Source organism: Rhamphochromis sp. 'chilingali' (assembly GCF_963969265.1).
Source record: "Rhamphochromis sp. 'chilingali' genome assembly, chromosome: 13".
NCBI classification, from domain to species: domain Eukaryota; kingdom Metazoa; phylum Chordata; class Actinopteri; order Cichliformes; family Cichlidae; genus Rhamphochromis; species Rhamphochromis sp. 'chilingali'.
In genome coordinates this window covers 26773088-26796685 of record NC_137940.1, presented here as the reverse complement: position 1 = coordinate 26796685, position 23598 = coordinate 26773088, and the positions used below count along the sequence as shown (strand labels likewise).

Below are 23598 nucleotides of genomic sequence, written 5' to 3'. Positions count from 1 at the left end.
TCTCACTACAGAGAGGAAATAATACAGAGGGGGTGGGGTGGGGGGGAGGTACTGAAAAACTCTTTTTTTGGAGACAAATACACCACATTATTTCTTTACAATGGATTATATGTACATATTAAACTGGTTGGAAGCAAAAAAAAAAAACAAAAACAACCAAACGCTCTTTAGAGAAAGCATTACCAGTGAAAGATGATCTGCCCTTGATAATTCTCAAAAGTTAATGTCTGCATATGTTTTTATACAAAATAGATTTTCAAATAATATTTGGGTAGTGCAAATTTTTTTTCTCTTTTTCTTATTTTTATTTAAGATTCAAGCTGGTTGATTACTTTCACAACCAGTTTGCGTGTGAAATAGACTGACTCCTATCCTATTCACAGTATTACACAATCCGACCAAAGCCTCCACGTTAGAGGAAAAAGAAACAAAAAGAACTGTACATTTGTCCTGTCTGCACTTGCTTTGGTCACCTTGTAGTCAAACATCTAACAGGCTGTTGTTTGTGCAATCTGGGTGGACTGATTATTGTTTCCTGAATATCCTGAAAAGCTGGCCTGCAGAGATCAAAGTCAGTCCCCTGTACGTAAATAGCTTATATAGGAAAGAAATGAAGGAAAACAAGAAGTAATGTAATGTTATGCTATGATGATGGTGTTTCTATTGCATATTCAGATGTCCTCCTCAAAAATGTACACACAAGACATTTTTGAGCAAGAAGAGGCAAGTGTGCGATTTTTATCTCTCTCTCATATATATATATTATATACACACACATACATACATATATCTATATATCTCTGTGTGTATATATACCTGTTTAAATGAAGAGCAGCAGCAGTAGAGACTTGGCTACACTGAATGTGAAAGTAACCCAAGATGATTTCCAAATATCTGAAACAAACCTCTCAGAAAAATGATAAGCATCTGTTGTCTGAGCCTCAGTGAGAGTGATGCTGGTGGCAGCAGAGTCATTAAATTATTCTCATATATTAAATTTTTTATCTTTGTTTGTGGGGGTGGGGGAGAAAGGAATAAACATTAAAAAAAACACCAAAAGAGACATCTGGGGAATCCAAACTTGTTTTTGGTTTTTAGTGTCAAAACGGAGCACAGACAGCTAAATGCTGTGTGAATCAGACAGTTTAAATAACCTGAGAATGGGGGAGAAAGTTCTTTTAGACTTGTCGTGGGGGATAGATCAGCCACTGGACAATTTTACATTTTTCCATATTTAAATACTCAAGTGAAATAAATGAATTCCTCTTTTAAGGGTCACATTCATGTAAAACATAAAAAAAGGGGTTAGGAAACACGGCCGGCTGACTGGTGAAAATTCCCACTTAGACCCCACAAACACACACGTGTGTTTATACATCTGTGTTACATATAAAACTCAGTTATCTCTTACAACAATCCAGTGTCCTGAAGTGCAGATAACTCAGGACTTCCCCCCCTCTATTTAAGACAAATTTATAAGCTTCAAAGTTTGGGCTCATTTCCGCTTCTCATACAATACTGACCGACTTTCAGCATCACTGAAAACAGACAAAACAGGAGTTTGGCACTGAAACAGTTCCCAGAGAATAAAAAGGATCCATTTTGCCTGCTTCCCCAAAGCAGCAACGCTACACTCGGACTGTGACAGGACTCTATGAGGTGACTGGTTTTTTTTTAAAATGCCGGGACTCGTCCACAATGGCAAACAAACAAACATACGAAGAACACAAGCAGATGCTGGACACGTTGTCTAGGGAGGGGACGATGCCTGAGCCGAACTGCTCGATACACAAGCCGTCTATCATACAGACTGTTCGTTCTCAAAGGAATACTCTGACATTTTGACCAGTATTCTGTAAAATGTCTCATATCCCTGCAATGAATATGAAGCTGCCGGCACAGAAAGAGTGTAGAGAGGGGAACATCTGGCATGGTTTCATTTAAAAACAATAAGACTGCCAGGACCTTTAACACCTCATTAATACCAGTTAGATTGTGTTTCTTTAGTTTATACAAAAAACTAATAAAAAAGCCAGAAATACCAAACCAGCTTTAAACTCCAGCTTCACATTCACTGTACAGATATGACAGCGGGATAGCTGCATTCCCACAAAATGTCCAGCTATTCCTTTAATGAATACAATAATACATGAGCTTTTAATTAAAATTTAAAAAATAAAAAAAATAAAAAATCCAAAGCAGAAGCTTATTGAGAGAAGAGATATACTGTATGTATCACATCATCTTTACCAAACACACTTTGTAAAAAGAGCTTAAAAAGTGAAAGACAGGTGTTTCTCCTTCCACTTTGAGCCACATTAAAAACCACAGAAATTTCCTGATTAATCAAAAATGACATAAACTTGCAAACACAATAAGAATAAGCCCTCTCTCTTGTGATTGGTAGACGCAGATATCCATCCAACTGTTAGACTACCGGTGAAGGAGCGCGGACTAAAACGAGCACAAAATGGGCTACTTCCTAAAAAAAAAAGCAGCTCTACTTTCCATCTAAAGTCAAACAGGAAAGACAATTTAAACAGTCTTTCTTCACAGCCTTTTAAAGCCTTAAGCAGAGTACAAAGTGCTCAAATCGCACCTAAAGACTCCCGTGTATGTGTGTGTGTGCAGGAGGAAGCAGGCTCTGAGCGTTGTTTAACAATAAGGATCATTTCTACACGTGAGCTGCCACTTCTAAAGATAACATACAGCCACTGGAAAATCAAAAAGGAAAACTCGTAAGAAGTATAAAAAGTACAATCAACATACGATGAAGGTAGACCATGACGGGATAAAGAGTACGGTCGGAAGAAAAATGGCTAAGTGATCATTGAAGCAAAAAAGGCACGTTTTTTTTTCCCTTTTATAATAAAAGACGTGTGTAAACCTGGAAGAGGTCAGCTTGTGAAAGAAATAATCCTTAGAACGATGGATGTCTCTTAACAGTCCCATAGATTTGTTTTGTATTTTCCAAAGTTAATTAGCAAAACCAAAAAAAAAGAAAAGCCACTAAATACGCTTTTTAAATGACTATAAAACACACTCTCCCCCCATGTGACTGATAAAACATTTTGTTACAACCTCCTATAAAAACTAAAAGTGGAACATACAGTCTAAAAGCCTACCGACGAGCATGTTAAGCTTCGCTACCCTCTTGGGTAACATCAACCTGGGTAATTGTAGAAACTGTCATAATTTGAAAATGTAGAAAATACTATCAGAACCTGTACATAGATATTTGTTCAATCTATTTTAGATAACGTTCTGAATTTGAAGGTAAGAAACCTGAGATGACGTTGATGTTAGTCTAGTTCTTCTGTGATTATCTTTTATCTTACAAACAAGTCCTAATCATTGTTACACACTACATCCTACACTGTTCAACAAAACCAAACCTCTTGTGCTTGCCGTTTCTACACAAACATCTCCGCCCTCTCCCATCAGACCCGTGAGCCACTACACAAGAGTTGCATACGTGCTCCCAAAATACATCATCCGCGCCTGGGATCCTCAAGTCTTCTGGGGTTGGGGTAAGGGTGGTGAGGTGAGATTATGTGGTGGGACTTTTTTTCTTTTTCTTTTTTTTTTTTTTTTAAGGCATTGTGTCTGTTACGGGGGTGAGTCATCTCTGGTGGAAGAGCAGAGGTTTGACGCTCCCAGCCTTGAATTTTGGCAACTGGTTGCTGATGATCTCTGCCAGCATCTCTGGGAACTCCACGCTCAGGGATTTATTCACAAAGGTGTAGAAGCAGAAACTCAGCAGACCACCGACCATCTGGAGAGAACGCAAGAGGAGGAAACATCAGAACGTGATTAACATAAAACACATGCAAGTGTTTCCTGAATAATGGTTTAAAACTATGAGTGGCATTTTAAACAGTCCATCAAATATACAAATATTTCCAGCGAGCAACAAAAACTGGCTTGAAAACATTTAAGTCAAAGTTACAGTACAGCTGCTGCTCTCATGTAATTCAATTAACATACACAGAAATACAGCCTGAACTCTTTCTTGTCATTTTCTTAAGTAGTTTGTTCTGTTCTCTGTCAAGATGATCCCTCCCTGCTTTAATAACGCTTATCCACTTTGTGGGGAGGACAATCCATGCCTAATAGAAAACCACAATGGAACACCATCTTTTATGCTTTTACTACACTGGCAGTGTGTTTTTAGATTAGACTGAAAACTGGTGCCAATCTGATGCTTTCCAGATAGTAGTGTGATCAAAATCTGACCATACTTTTCTGCTTTTTATTATCCCATCAACAACACTAGCTTAAAGTGTCCAGCGTGTTTTACAGGTGGCCTATTTCTTAAGGACATGAGTGTCAGATACCACTGATTGACTGTACATACTTATCCACCTTAAAATATTAAGGCAAACATTTCAGCTAACAGCTCTTTGGGAATCACCTTGTTGGTACAAAAATACTATGTTACTATTATTAATAAAATATTATTTTAAAATTAATACTGTTCTGTGTTATGTTTGACATCTTTTAAGTAAAGAAATGGGAACAAATTATGTGTTTTTGGAGCAGGCTGCTAGTAACAAACTGCTTAAAACCCCCATAATTTAAAATGTGTTATTTGTAGACAACACCGATTCATTCCGCGTTTCACTTGTCTGTGTTAAGTGACATTCTTAACTTTCCTCTGAAAGTTGTACGAGGAGTGAAAGTGAATGAAAAAGCAGCCAATGTCCAAAAAACAAAAAAAAAAACCTTTGAAAAGCCTGTAGTGTTACTGCTCAAGACCAATTTAGAAATTACAAAAAAGTCCATCTTCTTTTAAGCAAAACATAAAGAAATGAGGGATGGATCAAGACTTGTGCACAGTACCCTACACTGGCTGACAATGCTACATGCAAACCTACAAAACAAACTGCACCAGCAATGTGTAGCTTTGATGGTGGGTTCACCAGTTTCACTTCGAGTATTAAATGAGCCTTTTTGTAGCCTTTTTTTTTAAGGTCCTGATTGCATTCTCAGACAATTTTTGTGCCGGTATGTTAGCCCTCCACTAGCTTACTCCTTGCTTCTAAAGCCATATCCCTTTCACACAGCTGCTTCTGGTTCACATTCAGCAATCTGATAAAGTAGGTTGAGTTCCTCCTAGATTGGATATTTGGTTTCTGAGTCTTTCGTTAACTTCTGGCATCGTGTTAGCAGAGGTGCCAGAGCAGGTGATCACTGATAAGTGACGGGCGATGTGATCGGCTCGGGCTGCTGGCTTTTTATGCACAGTTTCCAGCTGAGAGTCAAAAGCCAGACACTGTTCGTTAATACTGTCTAAAGTTTATTTTCTCCTATCTTTTCTGTAAGTGGCGGTCCATCTGCACTGGGGGTTAGTTCCAGTTTGTTCCCCACAAAAAGGTGCTTCTAGTTTATTATGAACCTCAGTGAGTGTCTTTGATATATCACACTCTCTTAATTGTCGACATTAAGCAACTGAGCAAACCCTCCACAGATAGTTTCTGATCAATTTTGCTGCACTTTAGGAAGTACTATCAAATCTGTACTTCTCTGTTTTGTATCACTGAAACAAGTCTCCCTCAAATCTCTCTGCACTTTAAAATGATTAATCTGATTAGTCACAGATAACAGACCATTGTTTAAGGATTTAGGGACTGCAGATGGTCAATAACGACTTGCTGGCACGGATAGGTTTTGGGATCATGTGCTCAGTCTTTGTACCTCATGCATGGAATCCAGCAACTTGGTGAGCTGATAGAATCGCTGCCAGTTCTGGCTGGAGTTCTCCTCACGCTTCACAATGGCTTTTCCTAGCTCCTTGATATACGACATGCGAATCTCATCAAACACTGCTTGGCTCTTCAGGCCGTCCTTTGGCACTGTGGGAGAGGAGGACACTCAATGTCACCATCTTGGAAATAAAATCAGGGGAGTGTGCCTCACTTTTACTGCCCGTGTCTCACGCTACAGCCATCACACTTCCAGGTTTAAACCGCAATCACGGAAGGGCATTTTAAACACCATTAACTACTTAAAACATCCATGCTGTGAAGGACACAAACAGCACCTAATGACTATCCAAATAGTCTACAAGGCAGAGATCTAGCTCTAAAGACTATATAAATGTGTTTAAGTATTAAATGTAGTCTGGCACCTTTAATTCTGCAGCACTAAATGATCACACACACCACAATGCAGTTTTGTAAACTTCTGTACTCAATTAAAACTACGTATTAGTTTAACTGAGAAAGTGCTGAGATGTGCCTTGTGCATCCATCAACATTGTCTATAGTATTGGATTGAGATAATGACTTTTGTAACATAGGTTCAGCTGCTCTCAGGTGGAAGTCTGACCTGTGCTGAGCAGCAGCAGGACCTTCATGCACAGGTACTCATCGTGGGAAACCTGCAGCCGAACAAACTCGCTGCAAATCTTCAGCATCTGCTCAAACTGGTCGGTCATGTAGGGCAGCTTCATCCTCTCCCTGGTGGGTTCAGACAGAGACATTTCAGAATATTTCTCCTGTTGTGCTACCTGTAATATTTCTGTACATTTTATGTCCATGGTCATGATGTAGAAGGGTGAAAATCCATTTTTCCATTTAGTACAGATCATTACAGTGATCCATTTATATTGTGAGTTACACCAAAACATGAAAACCTCAAAAATAGGATATAGAATAAACTATCTGCTTCTATTAGATATTATTCTAAGGAAGGTATTTTAAAGGGGTAATCTCTGCTGAGGCTAGTGTCCTAACTTCCAGTTGATAAGTGATCCTCCTGTGCAGTGTCTTCTCGAACACATGTGCTGCCTCTACACCAAGCTTTGTGAAATACACCTGGGCAACGTTTGCGACATGTCGCTGACAAACAAACTTGAGGTTACTGGTCCTTTAACCTCGGTTCTCTGATAACATGATTGATGCTCTAACAGCATTACCTATAAAATGAGGGTAGTTCAATATCACTCATCATTCAAGATGAGCCTCTCTTTATCTCTGCTACTCTCTCTTCTTTCAAGGTAAGACAGCTCACAGTGGAGTACAGTGACACTTAACTTATAAATCCCGGCAATGATTGACTTCAATACAATTTCATCTTGTATAAACAGAGCCCAGGAGGTGTCATTCCCCTAAAGGAATGAGCACAATGACACACAGGTAGCTGCAGTCCTTTGCTAGTTAACTTACATAATCCGGTGAGAGAGCCACTGTTTAGTAACAGGCTTGCCAACATGGGGTTAGCCCATGAAGCAAACAACTGATCCTCATGTGCAAGGCTTAAGGCACCAGTATTCCCCCCACATTTGATGCTTCGCACGCCACTGCAACGTCGTCATGCAGTCGCTTCTATTTATGTCTGCTGTCAAGGTGAAGGAAGCTACCACAGCACTCTCCCGAATCATAAGTGCCCACACTCAGAAGATAACGCCACATCAGCGCCAGTATAGGAAGGGAAGAAGTTTAAACCAGAATCAAAGACTTTACAGTCCCAGAAAGTCTCACAACACACCAACGTGCTAGCAGCATAACCGCCGTGTTACAGGGGCCATGGTGAGCATAAAAACAAGCATTAACCCCAACAGGCTTGGCTGTCTAAGTTAACATGATCCCACACCTGGCTGTATGGCGAGGACTAGACGGTGACTGTCAGAGAGGAGCCATGATGGCATCTGATGATGAAGGTATTCAGCTGGACAGTTAAGGCTTCAAGTTGAAAAGGAAAAAATTGTATCACCCGAGTATAGTTGGTGAGTGCTTGTTCACAGTTGGTAGCTAGGTGAAATTTGTTGCAAAGAGGGTGCTGCACCAAAAACCTCCTTGTGATTGTTCTGGCTGAAAGCTGTCGCCAGCATGGTAGATTCCAACTTGTGTGCAAACAAAAGCCAACTATTAGCTAAGTAGTAGGGGCTTGTGTAATATACTTGGATATTTATATTGAGCCATTTGTATATATTGGAGCTCTGTTTACGGACAAATCTGCATCTTTCATACAAACTACAGGTGACCGTGGCAATCAAATCGTGGTTTTTAGTGCAGTGCTGTATATCTCCTTCACTGCCAGCAACTTCCAGTGACCAATTCCCCACTGGTTTAGGAATATGCTTCTTTTTTCCCCCCTTTACTACCGTTGGTTACCAGATCTCTAGGTCTGTGTAACTGGTACAGTTAAACAGTCAGCTGAGAGAGGCCTTCTGGGTAAAATAGGAAAAGAAACTTAAATGACATCTGATACTGAGCTATCCTCATTTATAGGGAAGCAGCATGATTTTGTCTCCAGTACTGTTTGGGTAGATAAAAAAGAGGGTATGAAGACAATACTAAGACAGCGTTCCCCATGGCGGGACAACAAACAAATGTTTGAAAGAGATTATTTTTGGCAAATTATGACAAAAGACAGGCAGCAAATGAGGTTTGTTTGGAGCTGACTAACAACAGAAAACACACCCTCGTCAGATATTAATTATGATCATGCTAATTTTAAGCTTCTGATTAGGGGGAGAAAAATGAAAAGCAAAAGGCCTATTATAGCCCTAAGCACGATAGCTCTGACAACGGCTCACTGCTCTCAGATTCTATAAGAAGGATCAGACACAGATTACTAGTAAGAGCAGGCAGACACAGTTTGAATGTTGGTAGATGGGACACACAGCAGAGAGCTGCTCTGATACACTTCAACAAGCAGATGTTTGTGCTTGAGTCACCTGGTCATCTATGTTTTTACTTTAACAATCCCGACAGCAGTGACACATTATTTCACTTATTTTAAATATACACCGGTCTAGTCGTCCTTTAGGTATCAGACGATTTAGAATGCTTAGCAATACTTACTCATTGATGACGAGGTCTGGCGCAAAGCAGAGCATGTTGCCGTTGCACTGCTGGTAAGACCTCCAGCCCAAACTAAAAGTCATGAGGAAGAGCCAGGAGTACTGCAGCAGAGTCATCTGGTCATCCAGGTGCAGGTTCCTGAAACCTGAGGGGAAGGACGTGGAAATACCTCAACTGGTTTTTTAAAGCAGTCACGATATAAAATAATTATATTCATTTTCCAGAGGTGGTCTGTGGTTTACAAGTAAAATGCTAAACAACTGTTTGCACAGACTTTAAAGAGGCATCACTGTTGGCGAACACACAAGACTATGCTTAACACGGAAAACACCCAGAGTGACATTTGCTTCAGAAAGACAATAGCAACCAGTGAAGCTGTGGTTAATACCACAAACATGATATTTCTGCATTAGCATGTAAAACAACAAAGAAGCTTCTCCTCATAACATAGCTTAAAATGTTAATAAAGGACATAGTGGAACTGTCATTAAAAACAGGTATTTTGGAAACTACACTGAAATAAACTACATGGAGTTACAGAACATGAAGTCCTCGTTACAAAGAAGAATCTACATTTGAGAGTTTGGCAGTACAAACAAACCGCAAAGACAACAGTTCGCAGAGATGTGGAAAAAGTGATAAGGTCAGATGAGTCATCTGTCACTATATTCTCTGAAGGTGGGCGAGTGTACGTGTGGTGCACGCCAAGAGAAGGGCACAGTAGGGTTGTGCAGATGGTCAAAGTGACTGATGATAGCTCGCCAATCAAGGCCATTTTAGCTCATTTTCCCTTTCATGCATTAAAATACCATTAATATGATGTTCAGCATAAATCTACTTATTTCAACTAATTAGGCTAAAATGAAATGTTGATGTGTAGACATCTCTTCATGCTGAAGTGAGAAACAAACTCATAGATGTGCGTGTTTCTCTCTCATTTGTTGCATACTGATTTGGTGTATGTGGGCCACTCGCTGTACTTTAATGGAGGGTGGATCGCACTATCCTAACCTCTACCCTAACCCTTAACCTCCTCTGTGGGATCCCACAGGGTGACAATCAGACCGTCGAGCAAAGAGGCCAGCCCTACAGAACAAACCTAAATGCTTGACTGCAACAGTTCTGGGATTTGCTGGTTCTGTTTAGCTGTTGGGGGCATTTTTGCTGTTGTGGTTTGGTTCCATTTGTTCCCTTAGTGGGCACAAATCAATAAAATGTTCTTCTAAGTGTTTGTCTTTTCACCGTAATTAACACCAGTTGAACACCAGTGGGAGGTTTTGTAGCAACATGTCAAACATGCCAGACTCTTTACCACCATCATCGAAACACCCAAAAATGGAATATCTTTGGGAGAAACGATGATCTATCCCCCGAGTAGCATTACAGAGACTTGAAGCTGTCCTGCTTCAATTCAGTTTTATTTATATAGCGCCAAATCACAACAGTCGCCTCAAGGCGCCTCAAGGTGTTGGTGACGACACCTTGCTAAGACCCTTCAACTTATCACCTGTCTTTACTATTTATACTTTACAAATTCCCCACCATAAGCTTAATCACACCAAGCACCACTAACCTGGCAGGGCCTTGGCCCACTTGACGGCAGAGATGACCTGTCGGCCTCCAAGCCTGTTGAGGGTGGTCATGAGGCGGGTGGAGTTGTCGGGCAGGGTGCTGTCGTAGCCAGCGTAGATGGTGTCTGGCTCTATCGCCTTCAGCAGGGATAACATTGTTGGAACGAGCTGAGGCATGCACTTGGGTACGAGGGAGCGGGTCTCAACTGGCGGTGAAGGTGTAACCTCTGGTGGGTTGCTCTGCTGGACGCCCTTTAACCGATTCTTCTTTAATTTGCGAGCTTCGGGAGACATAACAGGGGTGAACAGTTGCAAATAAAACAACTCAAAGCATCTGAAATATCCATGCGGGTGCTGCATACCTTCCAGATTCATGCCTGCCATCAGACACTTTCGGAATCGGCAGGCTGGGCAGTTCTTCCTCCTGATTTTGTCTATTATGCAGTCATTCCTCCCTGCACACAGGTAATTATGTTGCCCTGCAGCACACAGAAGAGAAGATCCATGTGTTATTTACCTTAAATGTTAAGGCAAACACTGCAGGCTAAATCTAATGAGGTGTTTCATGGTCTTTTAAAACATTAAGGCATCAACTTTAACATTATAACCCCTGTATTTGAGCTAACATGAGAGGCAAACACTAGTAATTACTGTGTAACAGGAGGCAATAAATACACAAATGATGATATTTTAGGGTGTTGCACCTTCTACTGCTCTCTTGAAGAAGACTTTGCAGCTGCCGCAGGTGAGAACGCCATAGTGGCAGCCCGAAGCCTCATCAGAGCACACCAGGCAGATTTTATGAGTCCCGCTCTTTCCTTGTGTGGAGGATGTAGCGGTGCTCCCTTCCTGCCTGGAGATAGAATTGGAAGAAGCAGCATTTTTATTTATTTATTTATTTTTTAATAAAACACAATTTCACACACAGTGACATCTCGCTAATGTAATTTTACTGCATGCCAAAAGTGTTTAAACTGATTCAAATCAAACAGTTGCAAAACACAATCAAATTCATGTAAAATTCACAAACTGCGTGTTTACACAGTGCTATTTATGCAGCCTTGTCCTATCCAGAATTGAGCTGTAGTTCATATTTATAACTCTGTGCTGAAGCTTTGAAGCAAATAAAAAACAATTTACATATATATACACACACTCTAGTGACTATTTTTGTAAACTCTGGTTTGATCTCAGCATCTTGAGTGAAGAAAACTTTAAAGTCCCAGCCCTTAAAACCTAAATTATCTCAACATCTGCGGTCACATCCTAAATCCGGTGGTTTTCATCAAACAGCCCTTCTTCCTGTGATTGAACCGCAAACATTTCCAGACCCGGTCAATACTGGTTAAGAATGCACTTGCTCAAAACCGCCACTAGAGGACTTTGCTGCATTCATGAACTTTTCTAACCCAATGGCCACAGCAATGACAACGCCCACACTGAGAGGATATGTAGCCTGAGACGTGCAATAACCGTTTCTGTCCATATGTTTACACATCTGCTGCTGCAATGAAAACTATTGTATTTGACAACAGCTTCTCCTGAACACCATCACTGCACACAACAAAACACTTATTGAGGTTATTGGCAGAGGACTCAAGTTCACTTTTTGTTATACAACATGAGGGTATTAAGATGAAAGCAGGCATTCATGCACTTTCAATGGACAGCGCAGGACCGGAAAACCTGAGTAAAACATCAAAGCATCAAGTCCAGAAGCATTCATAAATCTTGTTACAAAAGAAAGGCAAGAAAACCAAAGAAGCACGAGATCTGTGAAAGCTAAGCTCCCCTGACAACACACTGTGGCCAATACATGTCAGTTTTCTATAATCTGTACAACTGTGTGATTGTTTCCGAGCTTTCATTTTCTCCGTCTTTCACCGCACTGTTTTCTTACACCTCAAACTCAAACCAGTGTTTACTTCCAAATCTCGTTTTAATTAGGAGAGCCGAATGCCGAAAAGTGGAGTGTTACGTAAACAACTCCCTTCTGGTCAGCTGTGAGCGGTGAACGCAGCTTAAAGAGAGTGAACACAGCCACTAAATTCACGAGTAAGCCAGGAAACCGGCATTTATGATTATTTTGAACTTAAAAACAAATGTTTTTAAGAGTAACACGAGCAGGATTTCAAAATGTTTGAGGTAGACTACGCAGAAAGAACATTATGATAAATGGGCATGGTGCAATAACAACTGTTTTTTAAGCCCTGAAAACCAGATTTATCGTCCCAGCTTAAAAAAAACAATGCATCCCAGCTTAAGTAGGTGCATTACTTGTATAAATAAGAAACAATCAATCATTCATTTGCAACAGTTGAAAAGGGAAACAAGAAATTACCAGCAAATCCACATTCAACAAACCAAACAGTGGGGTAATGGTTTTGCAGTATGTTCCCACTCTCATTATCCATCAAAGTTACACCAAAGAAGTGACTACTAAGCCTAGAGATATTTATTTTTTAACTGATTTAAGGCTGATGTGGGCTGCACTTTAAAAGAAATATTAAAACTACATGCCCGTATTATAGCTCAGTATGTGTGATGACAGAGAGCAGAGCCTCCCTCATCCCTCCGTCTTTTCAAGTATTCACAAGAAAAACTAGTTCTGCTCAGTTATGCTTTAAATCAAAGGCATCCCCTTGGTTGAAGGGTAATAGAGATGGCACTATTATCCTGTTATTCTTCAAATACTGCCTTAAACGCCAAACTGCTGTCAAATGACTAGGAATTGACCTTTTACGGTTTGCACTGGACCTTGTTTGTTTATTACTGAAAGGAGCTCCACTTTGCAAAAAGCGTTGCATTTTTCACCTGTTTGTACATTATCACATAATCCCTCTCATGTTATTAGCGTATTCTTCTTTGATTTTTATTCATACACATTTTGGACACTAAAATGGTTGCATAAAGTTTTTTATATTTTGGATAACATGATTACCATTTACGTATCAGCAATACATTTGTATTGTTTTGATGATGTTCCCTTTTAATCTGCCAATACAAATATTTAAAATAGTCACATTTATGTAGCAGCTGAAGACTTTAATAAATTCTGATATTCACTGCTTTCCAGATCAAGGGTCCAAAATACTGAGGATCCAAAATGTTTCAACATTTTAATTAAAGTAACTCTTGACAGCAGGAATGAGGTGTTAGTGCTGATATGATGTGTCGGGCTATTTCCATATTTGACATTGCATATTACCAAACATCTCCACTTTGGTCTGATCGGTCCAAAGGACACTGCTCCAGAAGTCTTATGTTTTGCTAGATGCATCTTTGTGAACCTAAGCTGTGCAGCCATGTCATTTGTCAAGAGGAGTTTTCTCCTGAAACCCTTCCAAACAAGCCATGCATGTTCAGTCTTGTTATAATTTTACTGTCATGAACTTCCACTTTTAATATGTCAAATGGCTCTAGATGGCTAAAGAAAATGGTAGCTCTTGGGTTTTTTGCAGTTTCTTTGAGCATTGCACTGTCTGACCATGTGCTGAATTTGCAGGGATTTCCACTCTTGGGAATATGGTTGCACTGTGTTAATGCACACCTGAATGTTCCTTATCAGCAAACTGCCTGAAGGTCTGCTTTTATAGGGGTTGTCACACTTGACAAGTACATCTGATTAGCAACGTCTGGCTGCTACAAACTGTCTTAATTCATATGAAAACGATAAAACTGTAGTTAATTTTTAAGACGGGATCTGGAGGTGGCATTAGCAAGTTCTCTCTTTGCAATAAAGTCCTGTAACAACATCCAGGACACATCATGTCTTCTCAACCATAACTTCTTGATGTACTGTCAGGATGCAAAAACTACACTGCTCTGCTTCCAAAACAAACTTTGCAAATAATCTTTTAGTTTCGATTTGTCTTGTATTTTGAGAAACAAAACTAATAACAGTGGGACCTGAAATTTTGCAGAAATCCTATTAAGGTGGATTGCTCCACTGGAATTTTTCTCAATTCAATCCTAAATGGTTGGATTTGAGGGACTTGATGACTGACGTGGAATAACCTTTGCATTCATTTGGGATCCCAAAGTAAGCCAACAGAAAGTTATGTTATTTTCTAGTGCTGCTCACTTTGCCCTCTCTGCAGTTCTTCCAAACTAACACAAACAAGCCAAGGTCGGGGTATGTCCTTGACCTTGACTGGTTTTAACCTCACTGAACTTTGGTTTATATTTATACACTAACATCACCTGAGAGGGACGGTTGCGCCATCTCTACTTTAACAACAAGATCAATTTGCCAACCATGTAATAAAAAGAAAATGTGACTTCATGATGCATTCAAGTGCGCATTGTAAACCCCAAAATTCATCCTGTAATGACCACGCATCTTTTTACACTTTATACCCAGAGCACAACTCATAGCCTACCAAAGTTAAGGTGACCCTAGTTAAGTAAACAATATTTTCACATTACCACTGAATCAAATGTGAAAATGATTGTTAATCCTCAACAATTTCCAAAATGTTTTACTCACTCTGCCTTTTCCAGTGCATTGTTTAAAAGTTTAACCTTTAGCACTTTTCAGTAATAACAGCTTGTGGCTGCTTTCAACAAAAGCTCTAACCTAAGCACAAAGAAAAAACAAAAACAATAAGCAGAAACTCTTAACAGATGTATAAATATGTATGCAAATATTCAGAAGAATGCCTCCAAATAACAATGCTATCGTTTCACCCCTGCTGGATGTGTTAAGAAGCTACGGTTTGCCAAAATGTGTCCTGTAACAAAGTTATTAGGTGATAATACGTCGCTATTATATTTGCAGCCTGTTCCAAGCTTTAGAGTTTAACACAATGCTTCAGTGTGGCTATACCAACACACTATACTGTAGAAAAATATAAAGAACCAAATATAAAGCCAGGATGCTTTGAACAACAATGCTATATACAGTTTTTTCCCATATTAAGCTAAAAATCAAATCAATATTTTCTGCTCTCTCCCTTTAAAACATCACCAGTTCTCCACACAGGCTGAACTACAGCTTTACTGAGGCCTATAGATCTGAGAGGTCATGGCTGTGTGGGGGAAATACCATCTGCTGCACAGTTCGCTGTTGTACTTGTCACTGAAGATAATGTTTCATGATTCGGGTCTATGTTTGAGGTTTGTGCCACAGCATTTTGGATCACTTATAAGGCCTCTGGATCGTACTGCATGATGGGTAAAAATAAAATAAGACCACGAAGCCCCCAAATGAGAGTGTAGTGGCCTGCACGATGGGCGGTGGCTGCTAATGAGTCTAGACTGATGATGATGATGTCAGAGGGTTTGTCCTTGACTGGTCCACTGAGATGGTGTCAGCAGAGCAGCTTTACTAGAAGGCTTTGGACTACTGGCTTAAATCCAATTACTGCTGCTGGTAAATGCTTGCAAGAACGACAACAATGTAACCCCGAAGAGAAGTTGTGGCTGTCTATGACACTCTCAAAATCTCATTGTGAAATCAGCTGATGAAACTGAACTTCACCATAATATGAGCTGCAAATCTGTCTTTGTGGATTGTCAGATGCAAACCACTCAAAGCTGCAAGGCAATGTGGGGAGACCAAATTTCCTCTTTCTGAAACCATCTGCTGAAGTGCGTGCTCACAATCAACAGGAAGTTCTTGCATTCCCTCTGAGTGTACTCTCGGTCAGAGCTCAGACGCAGAACAAAGGCAGAGACACCCTGAGTGGGGGCTCGCCTTCAACACGAGCAGCGCTGAGAAAGTTAGCTGCTTAGGAGCGCAATCAATGAGCCTGGGCGTTAAGCAGGCAACACACTTGTGCTAACGCAGGTGTCCCAATGCCCTGCTTAACAATTCATAATCCCCTTTAAGCTGCGTGCATCACAAGGAACTTGGCAGCCCCCTACTCTCTATACTCCACTGTCTGCCCATTCAGATTATCAGTTATTCTTCTTTTGCAGATGATAAATCATTTGAAGCTTTTCTTACACATATTTTTCTCAATCAAACTACTTGACCTACTTTATAACCAACCACTGCAAATGAGTCATCGCACTGAAAAGATTATGACCAATCATTTTACTGGATTTGTCAGCCTCACTTGTGATGGTTGCTTTATTTTACTGGCAATTGCAGCTACAAATATGGATTAACATCATCCCACAAACATCTCATCTTCATCAGACGTTTGGAGCAGAGCCGGTAGAAGTGTATGAGGAAGTACACCACTGAAATATAGAGGAGAACTGGTTTGTGCACTCTGAATCGTTCTCATATGCAGAACAATTAAAGAGGTTTTATGAGTGAGTGGCAGGATTTTTTTTTTTCTTTCTGGGCTAGACGTTTCAAAAATATCTATGATGTATGGTGTCTAATAATAACAGTATGTCTTTATACATACTGGTGCTACGCCTTTACTCAATGAGGCACGCTGTCAAGGTACAGTGAACACGTGAAAAAGCATACTATTTCGGTTTTTACATCTACATCAAGTTTTCTCATGGCTGTTGCTTTGTTTCATCATACAGGCACTCTGGATTGTCCCTCTGTGTCACTGTCCACAAAGGGCCACTGTCTTCCTCTTCGTGCTAAATCGGTTTCAATAACAGTGGCAGTTTGTAGCCCAAAGCAGCAACTACTGCTTGGCTTCGAGCACCAGAAGAGGAAATTAGACTCAACTCGCTGCTAAGCATAGGAAGAACAACCCCCTAGGATCCGAGTTTCCATACAAGTTTCCATAATAGAAGCTGTTCGTACGTGTAGGTGGGAGGTAACTTCCTGGCTGAATGAACTGGATACTGTAATACCTTTAATTGGGTATTACAGGATGTGGGAGGATCCCATTCCCAAAAGTTTGACTTGCTGACTCAACAACTTCACTGAAAGGAAAAAAAACAACAACAACAACAAAAAAAGCACATAATGCACAGAGTTAACCTAGCTGTATCCTCTTATCCTCAATATGGGGAGTTTCTGTAAGCCTATTCAGCATCAAAACTCAACAAAGAGTAAATATAGAAAAAGCAGCACTGTGGTTACAGGGGAATGCAGTAATAACGTGAAAGAGACTGGAATGGCTGGCATTTGATCTGGTGCATTCACTTGGCGCCAGATGTGGGGAGGCGGGAGAGAAAGTAGGTCAGAGGAGTGAGAGCTTCACGGCTGTGCTCTGCGGTCTGCCTTCCTGCCTCGGTGCTCATGACACACCCACATGCACACATACATGCGCGCACCTACACATTCATGAATAATACACATAGTCAACAGAAAGAAATGTCACGCACACACACACACACACACACACACAAGAAGAAGCGATACACAGCAGTTGAAAGCTTCTGCTGACGGTCATGGTCTCTGCCCTTGACTGCAGGAAGTAAAAGCAGGGGACAGAGGGAGAAAGAGGGAGCGAGAGGTAGAGGACGGCTGAGCGAGTAGAGGGGTGTGCCGCGGCAAGACTGTGCAGTGAACTGGGACTCTGACCAAAGATTACTTTCTAAACACAGAGTTAAGGCACAGAGGTTAGTATAGGCTTACAAGCAGGTTTTATTTAAATACACACAGTTATATATAAATTAATGACTGACCACAAATAACTCAAGTATCAAACCAGCTTTTAAACCACAGCTGGCACTCATGACACCAGTTTTAGTTCACCAATACAACTTAAACACACTTTCTAACTTCAGATTGAGGCCCACCACTGCTGCAACGGTTTGATAAGCTGTCTGTGACACTGCCCCGTGGTAAAAGTATAGACAGCTGCAACAAGTAGAAAACTGTCTGCAAACCTATGCCCAGAATTTGCACAGAACAATCTCACAATCATGCCAGTGTCTTTAGTTATCTTTGGAACTTGCATGTTAACAAGGCATAAGGTTTCCTTTCCCCTACATCTATATTTTTATGGTTTCATAAAAGGCTGAAGAAGCACTCAGAAAAAATAAGGTGGATTATTATCTATTGAAGGAATATATTTATACCAGTTCCATCGATCCATCACGTCTGGTGGTCAAAACTAGTCATGACATGATGAGGGTGTGTATTTCCCAAAATAAACAAAGCTCCACATTTCTTAAAGTGACGCATTCGCATTCTTGATTAACTGCAAACAGGTTATCTACGAGTCAGTTCATCATACTATAATACAACGTGATGCACGGAATTCACAGCGGACGTTTGAAACTAATGGACAATGGACTCATGTTAGGAGTCCTGCACAGAGAAACCCAGCAAAAATCTACTGTGTGTGCTATTTATAAAATGTGCCATTTCAGGTCGGTCACTCAGTGTCACGCAATGCCCTCTGAGCCACAATTTTAGAAGGAAGCAGCAGTGGCATTGCAGCGTGAGAAGTTTTCTACCTAATGCAAACTGCCGGGTGACCACACAATCAAAACACAGCCCAGTGCTCAGTTCATTTCAAGCCAGTAAATGTAACACAACCAGAGTCAAACAAACACCACACAAAAATTACTCATACACACAGACTCAGACACTAATAAGATAGTCATCAAACAGCCAGAGGTGCACACAAAATCATTTTGCCTCACACCACACGGACAGGCATAATCCCATGCCTAAACACACCTTTACTGTTCACAAAGACAGGACGATTAGAGGCTCAAGTGAAATGAAGCTGAGGTGTATCTCATGTCTGAACTCATCCGTTCCTGCTCACCAAGCAGTGTGACAGCTGTGGAGATGGCACCATGCATCATTTGCACAATACAAACACAACCACATCGGTGGCTGTGTTGACAGGGTGCACCAAGTTTTAAGCTGATCACTCCCATATCAGATACTGAATCAAACAGGCGTGAATGTAAAAGAGATGCAAATAAAGCAGACAGTTAGACTCTCTGACACACCTCTGTTTGTATGTCAGCCTCGGAGCTGAAATCATAAAATATCTGCAGGGCAGCAAAGTAACTACAAAACAAAATATGCTTTGTAAGGCCATGTGCACTGCAAACACTGTGATTCCTATTAGCCAGAATGCAAGCTCACTGGAAATAAATCATAGGAACAGAAGGTGTCTTTCCTACCCCCCTCACTTCTCCTTACACAGAAATAATTTGATTATTACATTACGGGCTCAAATAATCTGTTTAGACCATGATCCTACTTATCTGTCCTCAGGTTTATTTTAGCACAAAACAGCTGGAAGAGCTACTAAAAATGACTCATTGAACTCCCTGACTGGGTAACCTTACTCTTATAATAGAAAACAAAAGAGATAGTGGGATTAGGACATAAAAACAACAAATCAGAAAACAGTTGATCACAGAGTGGAAGTGAAACAAGCTATGGAGACTCATACTGACACTCTTGTCAAGGAAAACAAAAGGATGGCCTGTCTGATTCGAATATAAGTGGAATTCCCCGAGCCTTTAACAGCACATCCTTCCTTTAGATCTCAGCACTTACTGCTTCTGGTGCAGCCACATCCTGTGGCGACCATCAGTCTGCCTCACAAAGCAGGATTAGTAGGTTAACTATCTTAGAGGTTAAACCATGCTGAACCAAAACAAGTCAAACAAAAAACGTCTAATTGTATGAGTCACCAATTCTACAGAATAAGGAAACAGAGAAACAAAACCCATTGTAAATGTTACATATCATATTGTTATTTCTCATATCTGTATTTTTATTTAAATACAAACACTGGAGTGATAAACTGTGATTTGTGCCATATTGTAATATGGTTGTAATATGATTTTTTATGTATTTAGAGATAAATAAAAAAGGCTTAAAATAAATTGCAGAAATAAAGAACTTCCTCAAATGTCTCACTGTGGGTATAAAAATAGACTGTCTCTTATCGCTGCAAAAAAAAAAAAAAAAAAAAAAAAAAGCAGGAAGTTGTACTGATCAGGAACTATAATAAAACTGCAGCAGTGGTGCTACTTTGATGTACACCATCCACCTAAACATCAGTGCCCCACACTAATAGCACCATCAACAGCAAAACTTTAATTTAGACATTTTTTTTAGCTGAAAACCCACAAATAATAGAAACTAACTAAAATACAGGGAAGAAATAAAGATTACAGACTGAAAAAGATGCAGGTCAAAACTCAATACAGCGACTCTTTCTATAGCAATTCACATATTTTCTTGATTGCTGATCCAATTCTATACAACTGCATTATTTTCACCTGTAACGCATTTACTTCTGTTCTTGGTATTGAAAAGTAAGCGTTTTACTTTGCTGACCCTTACTTTTTGAAGCTGATTTTCCTCCCAGGGATCAATAGTGTCAATGTAATGTGTTTAACAAATAAAAGTTTACTAAATGCTTTAATTACCCAGCATTTTATTTGATAAAGGTAGACGTGAGTAGCTGCTTGTGTGAAGTCAAAGTGAAACAGTCTGGGCTGACACCAATATCTGATAACCATTTTGTAAGACTGGTTTACCAGAGTTGCCAAAGTCCGATCTGAAAGCAGATAACAAAGTCTACCAAAGTTGAGACATAAACAAGACGAGTACAACTGAAACTAACAGTCAAATCACATGAAAATAAAAACAGCAACCGAATTTCAAACACAACTTTCTTAATCACAAGCAGCATTTACAAAAAAAAAGAAAAGAAAAGAAAAGAAAAAGAAAGAAAGAAAAAAAGTCTCATCTCAAAAGTCTCATAAACAAGCTATGAATATCCACCAAGGGGGTGCAAGGCTTCTGCAAGTAAGATCAAATCTGAGATGCAAACCCCCACTAACACTCTGAGTCAACTAACCGAGAAAAAACAAAACAAAACACCCAATTAAAAAAAACAAGAATTTCAGCAAAGGATCTTGAGTATTTGTGGGCAAGTCAGCTCATGACCAGGCTGACTTCTGAAGACCACAGACCTGCTGCTAAAATGCAGTCTAACACTGCTGCAGTGGTATTTCAGCACTAAATACTAAATTTCTCTAGATGATATATATGATAAAAACAAGGCATTTTTGGCTTAAAACATAAAAGATAGTGGTTATTCAGGCATACTGAAATGAAGGGTGATAGGACACAGCTGATGTCGACAGTTGTTACCTGGTAAAGCTGGTGGGGTAGGAGGGGGAACTTGAGAACCCCTCACCAGCCCTCTGGACTAATGAGTTGTTACCAATACCCTGGCCTCGGTTCCAGATCCCACCGATGGTCGTTACTGGGAGAAACAGGCTGGAAACTGGCTTCTGCTCATTCTGCAGCGGAGTATCACTGCTCAGTGTGTTCACACCAAAGTGGTAGGTCTGTCCTCCTGAAGTGCTGACCCCACAGACTGAGATGGCGTTAGTCCCAGCCATGTCTCCAGAAGCCGTGCCGCTAATTTGGCAATAACTCTGTCCTCCAGAGGTCTTCTCCTGTTTAACCACACCTGGGGTGCAGAGCTGGATGAAGTCTGCATCTTTTTCTTTTTTCACCATTGCAGACAAAGTGGTTGTAGGGGATAGTGAAGTAGTTGTGGATATGGTAGAGCTGGATAGATCTGGACTGGTCACACTGTTGCCATTAAGGGCAACAGGCACTGCCCCAGTCGTGTTACTGCTGTCAACTACAGCAGGTTTTATGTCCCTCTCGGATGTCACTCCAAGCAAAGAATCATCTGCAAGAGAAGACAAAAAAGCATCATCCCCTACATAAAAATCTGAAGGGGACCCAGAGAGGTCAAAGTCCTGCAGCAGATCCAGAGTGTTGTCACTGAACAACTTTTGGTTCACGTCCATATCTTTCCCAATGGGCTCAAAGGCATTATCAAGGTCAATTGGGTCCTGCTCTCCTTTATCCAAGGAGAAATCCTCCGTTTTCAAAGGGAAGAAGTTGGGATCTGATCCCCCAATTAGCGAATCCATGGAGGACTGGGTGATGTCTGCCATACTGGCATCCAACTGGGACAAATTTTCTGATAAGGTTTGATGACCAAAAGTCGTCTGCGTCTGAAGTAACTGCTGGTGCTGGGGTCTCTGATCTTTGGTCAATCCCCGGGGCTGTGGACTGTCGATCAACGAGCCTACGGTGGCAGTGACAGAGGCAGAGGTGAGCTCCTCAGGAAGGGTGTTGTTGTTGAGGCCGTTGGGCACCTGTCCTGGCTGCATCAAAGAGCTGGATGGAAGAACGACAGAGGCGGGAGAGGTGACAGACATGGCACTGTGAGGAGCTACTCTCAACAGACCTCCCTCCTCGGGGCTTTCAGTATAGACCAATTTGCTTAAATGGTCATCTCTTCTGTATGCTATCTTCTTCACTCCACCTTTATCCATCTTTAGAGGGGAGAGGAGACAGACAGCGATAAGATACAGAGTGCAAACACAGATAAATGTGCAGAAATGCTACGGAGTTCGATAATAACACATGCACAGAGCAGGTAACTCCAGTTATGTTCAAGACCAGAGGAAAGTTGCCTGATCGCGCCTGATACTCAACGAACTGCAACCGCTAACTACGCTAGCTATTAGCACAATATTGACATGAATGCACACATCTCGACCTCTTATCCACTGCAATTAAAGCAAACACACACATCGCGAATTAGACTACACACTGTATGCAGAGACTGGTAAAGTTAAGACAAGTTTAAGATTTCCCAGCGGTAGCTTCTTGCTAACTGTTGACATGCTAGGTAGCAATAGGCTAATGTCGTTGACACTAATATTAGCCTTCAAGCTAACGCAGTCCTTACAACGGCTGCTTTAGCATTAACTGAACCAACTAAATGTGAATAATGTATCGTATTTACCCTTGAAATGAGTGGTTGCAGATATCTGTCCACAGGTCGCCTGTCAACATTGTTTTGGTTGATACACCCTGATTGAGTCTGCTAACATTACTCCTGTCGCGGCGTATCGTCTCTACATTCCGACATCAAATGATACAACACACCCAGCCTCGGCGTTTTTTCAGCCGCCCAAATCAATCTAGCTGTAGATTTGCATGCAAAAGGTGAGATTGGTAACTACACTGATTGCCAGCTATCCCTTAGGAAAGTAGGCGCTAACCTCTAAGAAAAACATACAAAATGGAGAACTGGAAGAGGCGGTTCCATGGCTGACCTGCTTTACTACATGCAGCCCTGCCCGCTGCTGGCCGCACCGGGGAACTGCAGCTGAAGTTCCGATTTAAACTTCCAGAAAAAAAAACTATAAAACTGAGTCGATCAAATATAAGAAAATGGGTGCAGAACGACAGTTTGGTTTTTTTTGTTTGTTTGCTTGTTTTAATTACTGAATCAGAATTAGTGCCACAGTTACAGCAAAGTTCTGCTTTCTTG

At 40.7% G+C, this 23598-nt stretch overlaps 1 protein-coding gene across 2 annotated transcripts; it reads right to left on the bottom strand.

The window, feature by feature from the left end:
• Positions 1 to 1184: 1184 nt before the first annotated feature.
• On the bottom strand, positions 1185 to 23369 carry nr3c1 (nuclear receptor subfamily 3, group C, member 1 (glucocorticoid receptor)). 2 transcript variants are annotated; one of them, XM_080900586.1, is made up of 9 exons: positions 23068 to 23367; positions 21384 to 22591; positions 11086 to 11234; positions 10744 to 10860; positions 10384 to 10662; positions 8811 to 8955; positions 6331 to 6461; positions 5698 to 5855; positions 1185 to 3775 (listed from the first exon to the last, which is right to left on the bottom strand). In XM_080900586.1, exons 2-9 carry the CDS (start codon positions 22589 to 22591, stop codon positions 3623 to 3625), a joined length of 2340 nt encoding a protein of 779 aa, XP_080756712.1. In that variant the 5' UTR covers positions 23068 to 23367; the 3' UTR covers positions 1185 to 3622. The 2 variants fall into 2 exon arrangements, with proteins under 2 accessions (XP_080756712.1, XP_080756711.1); XM_080900585.1 differs by having other exon boundaries at positions 10384 to 10860; positions 23068 to 23369.
• Between the last annotated feature and the right edge of the window lie 229 nt (positions 23370 to 23598).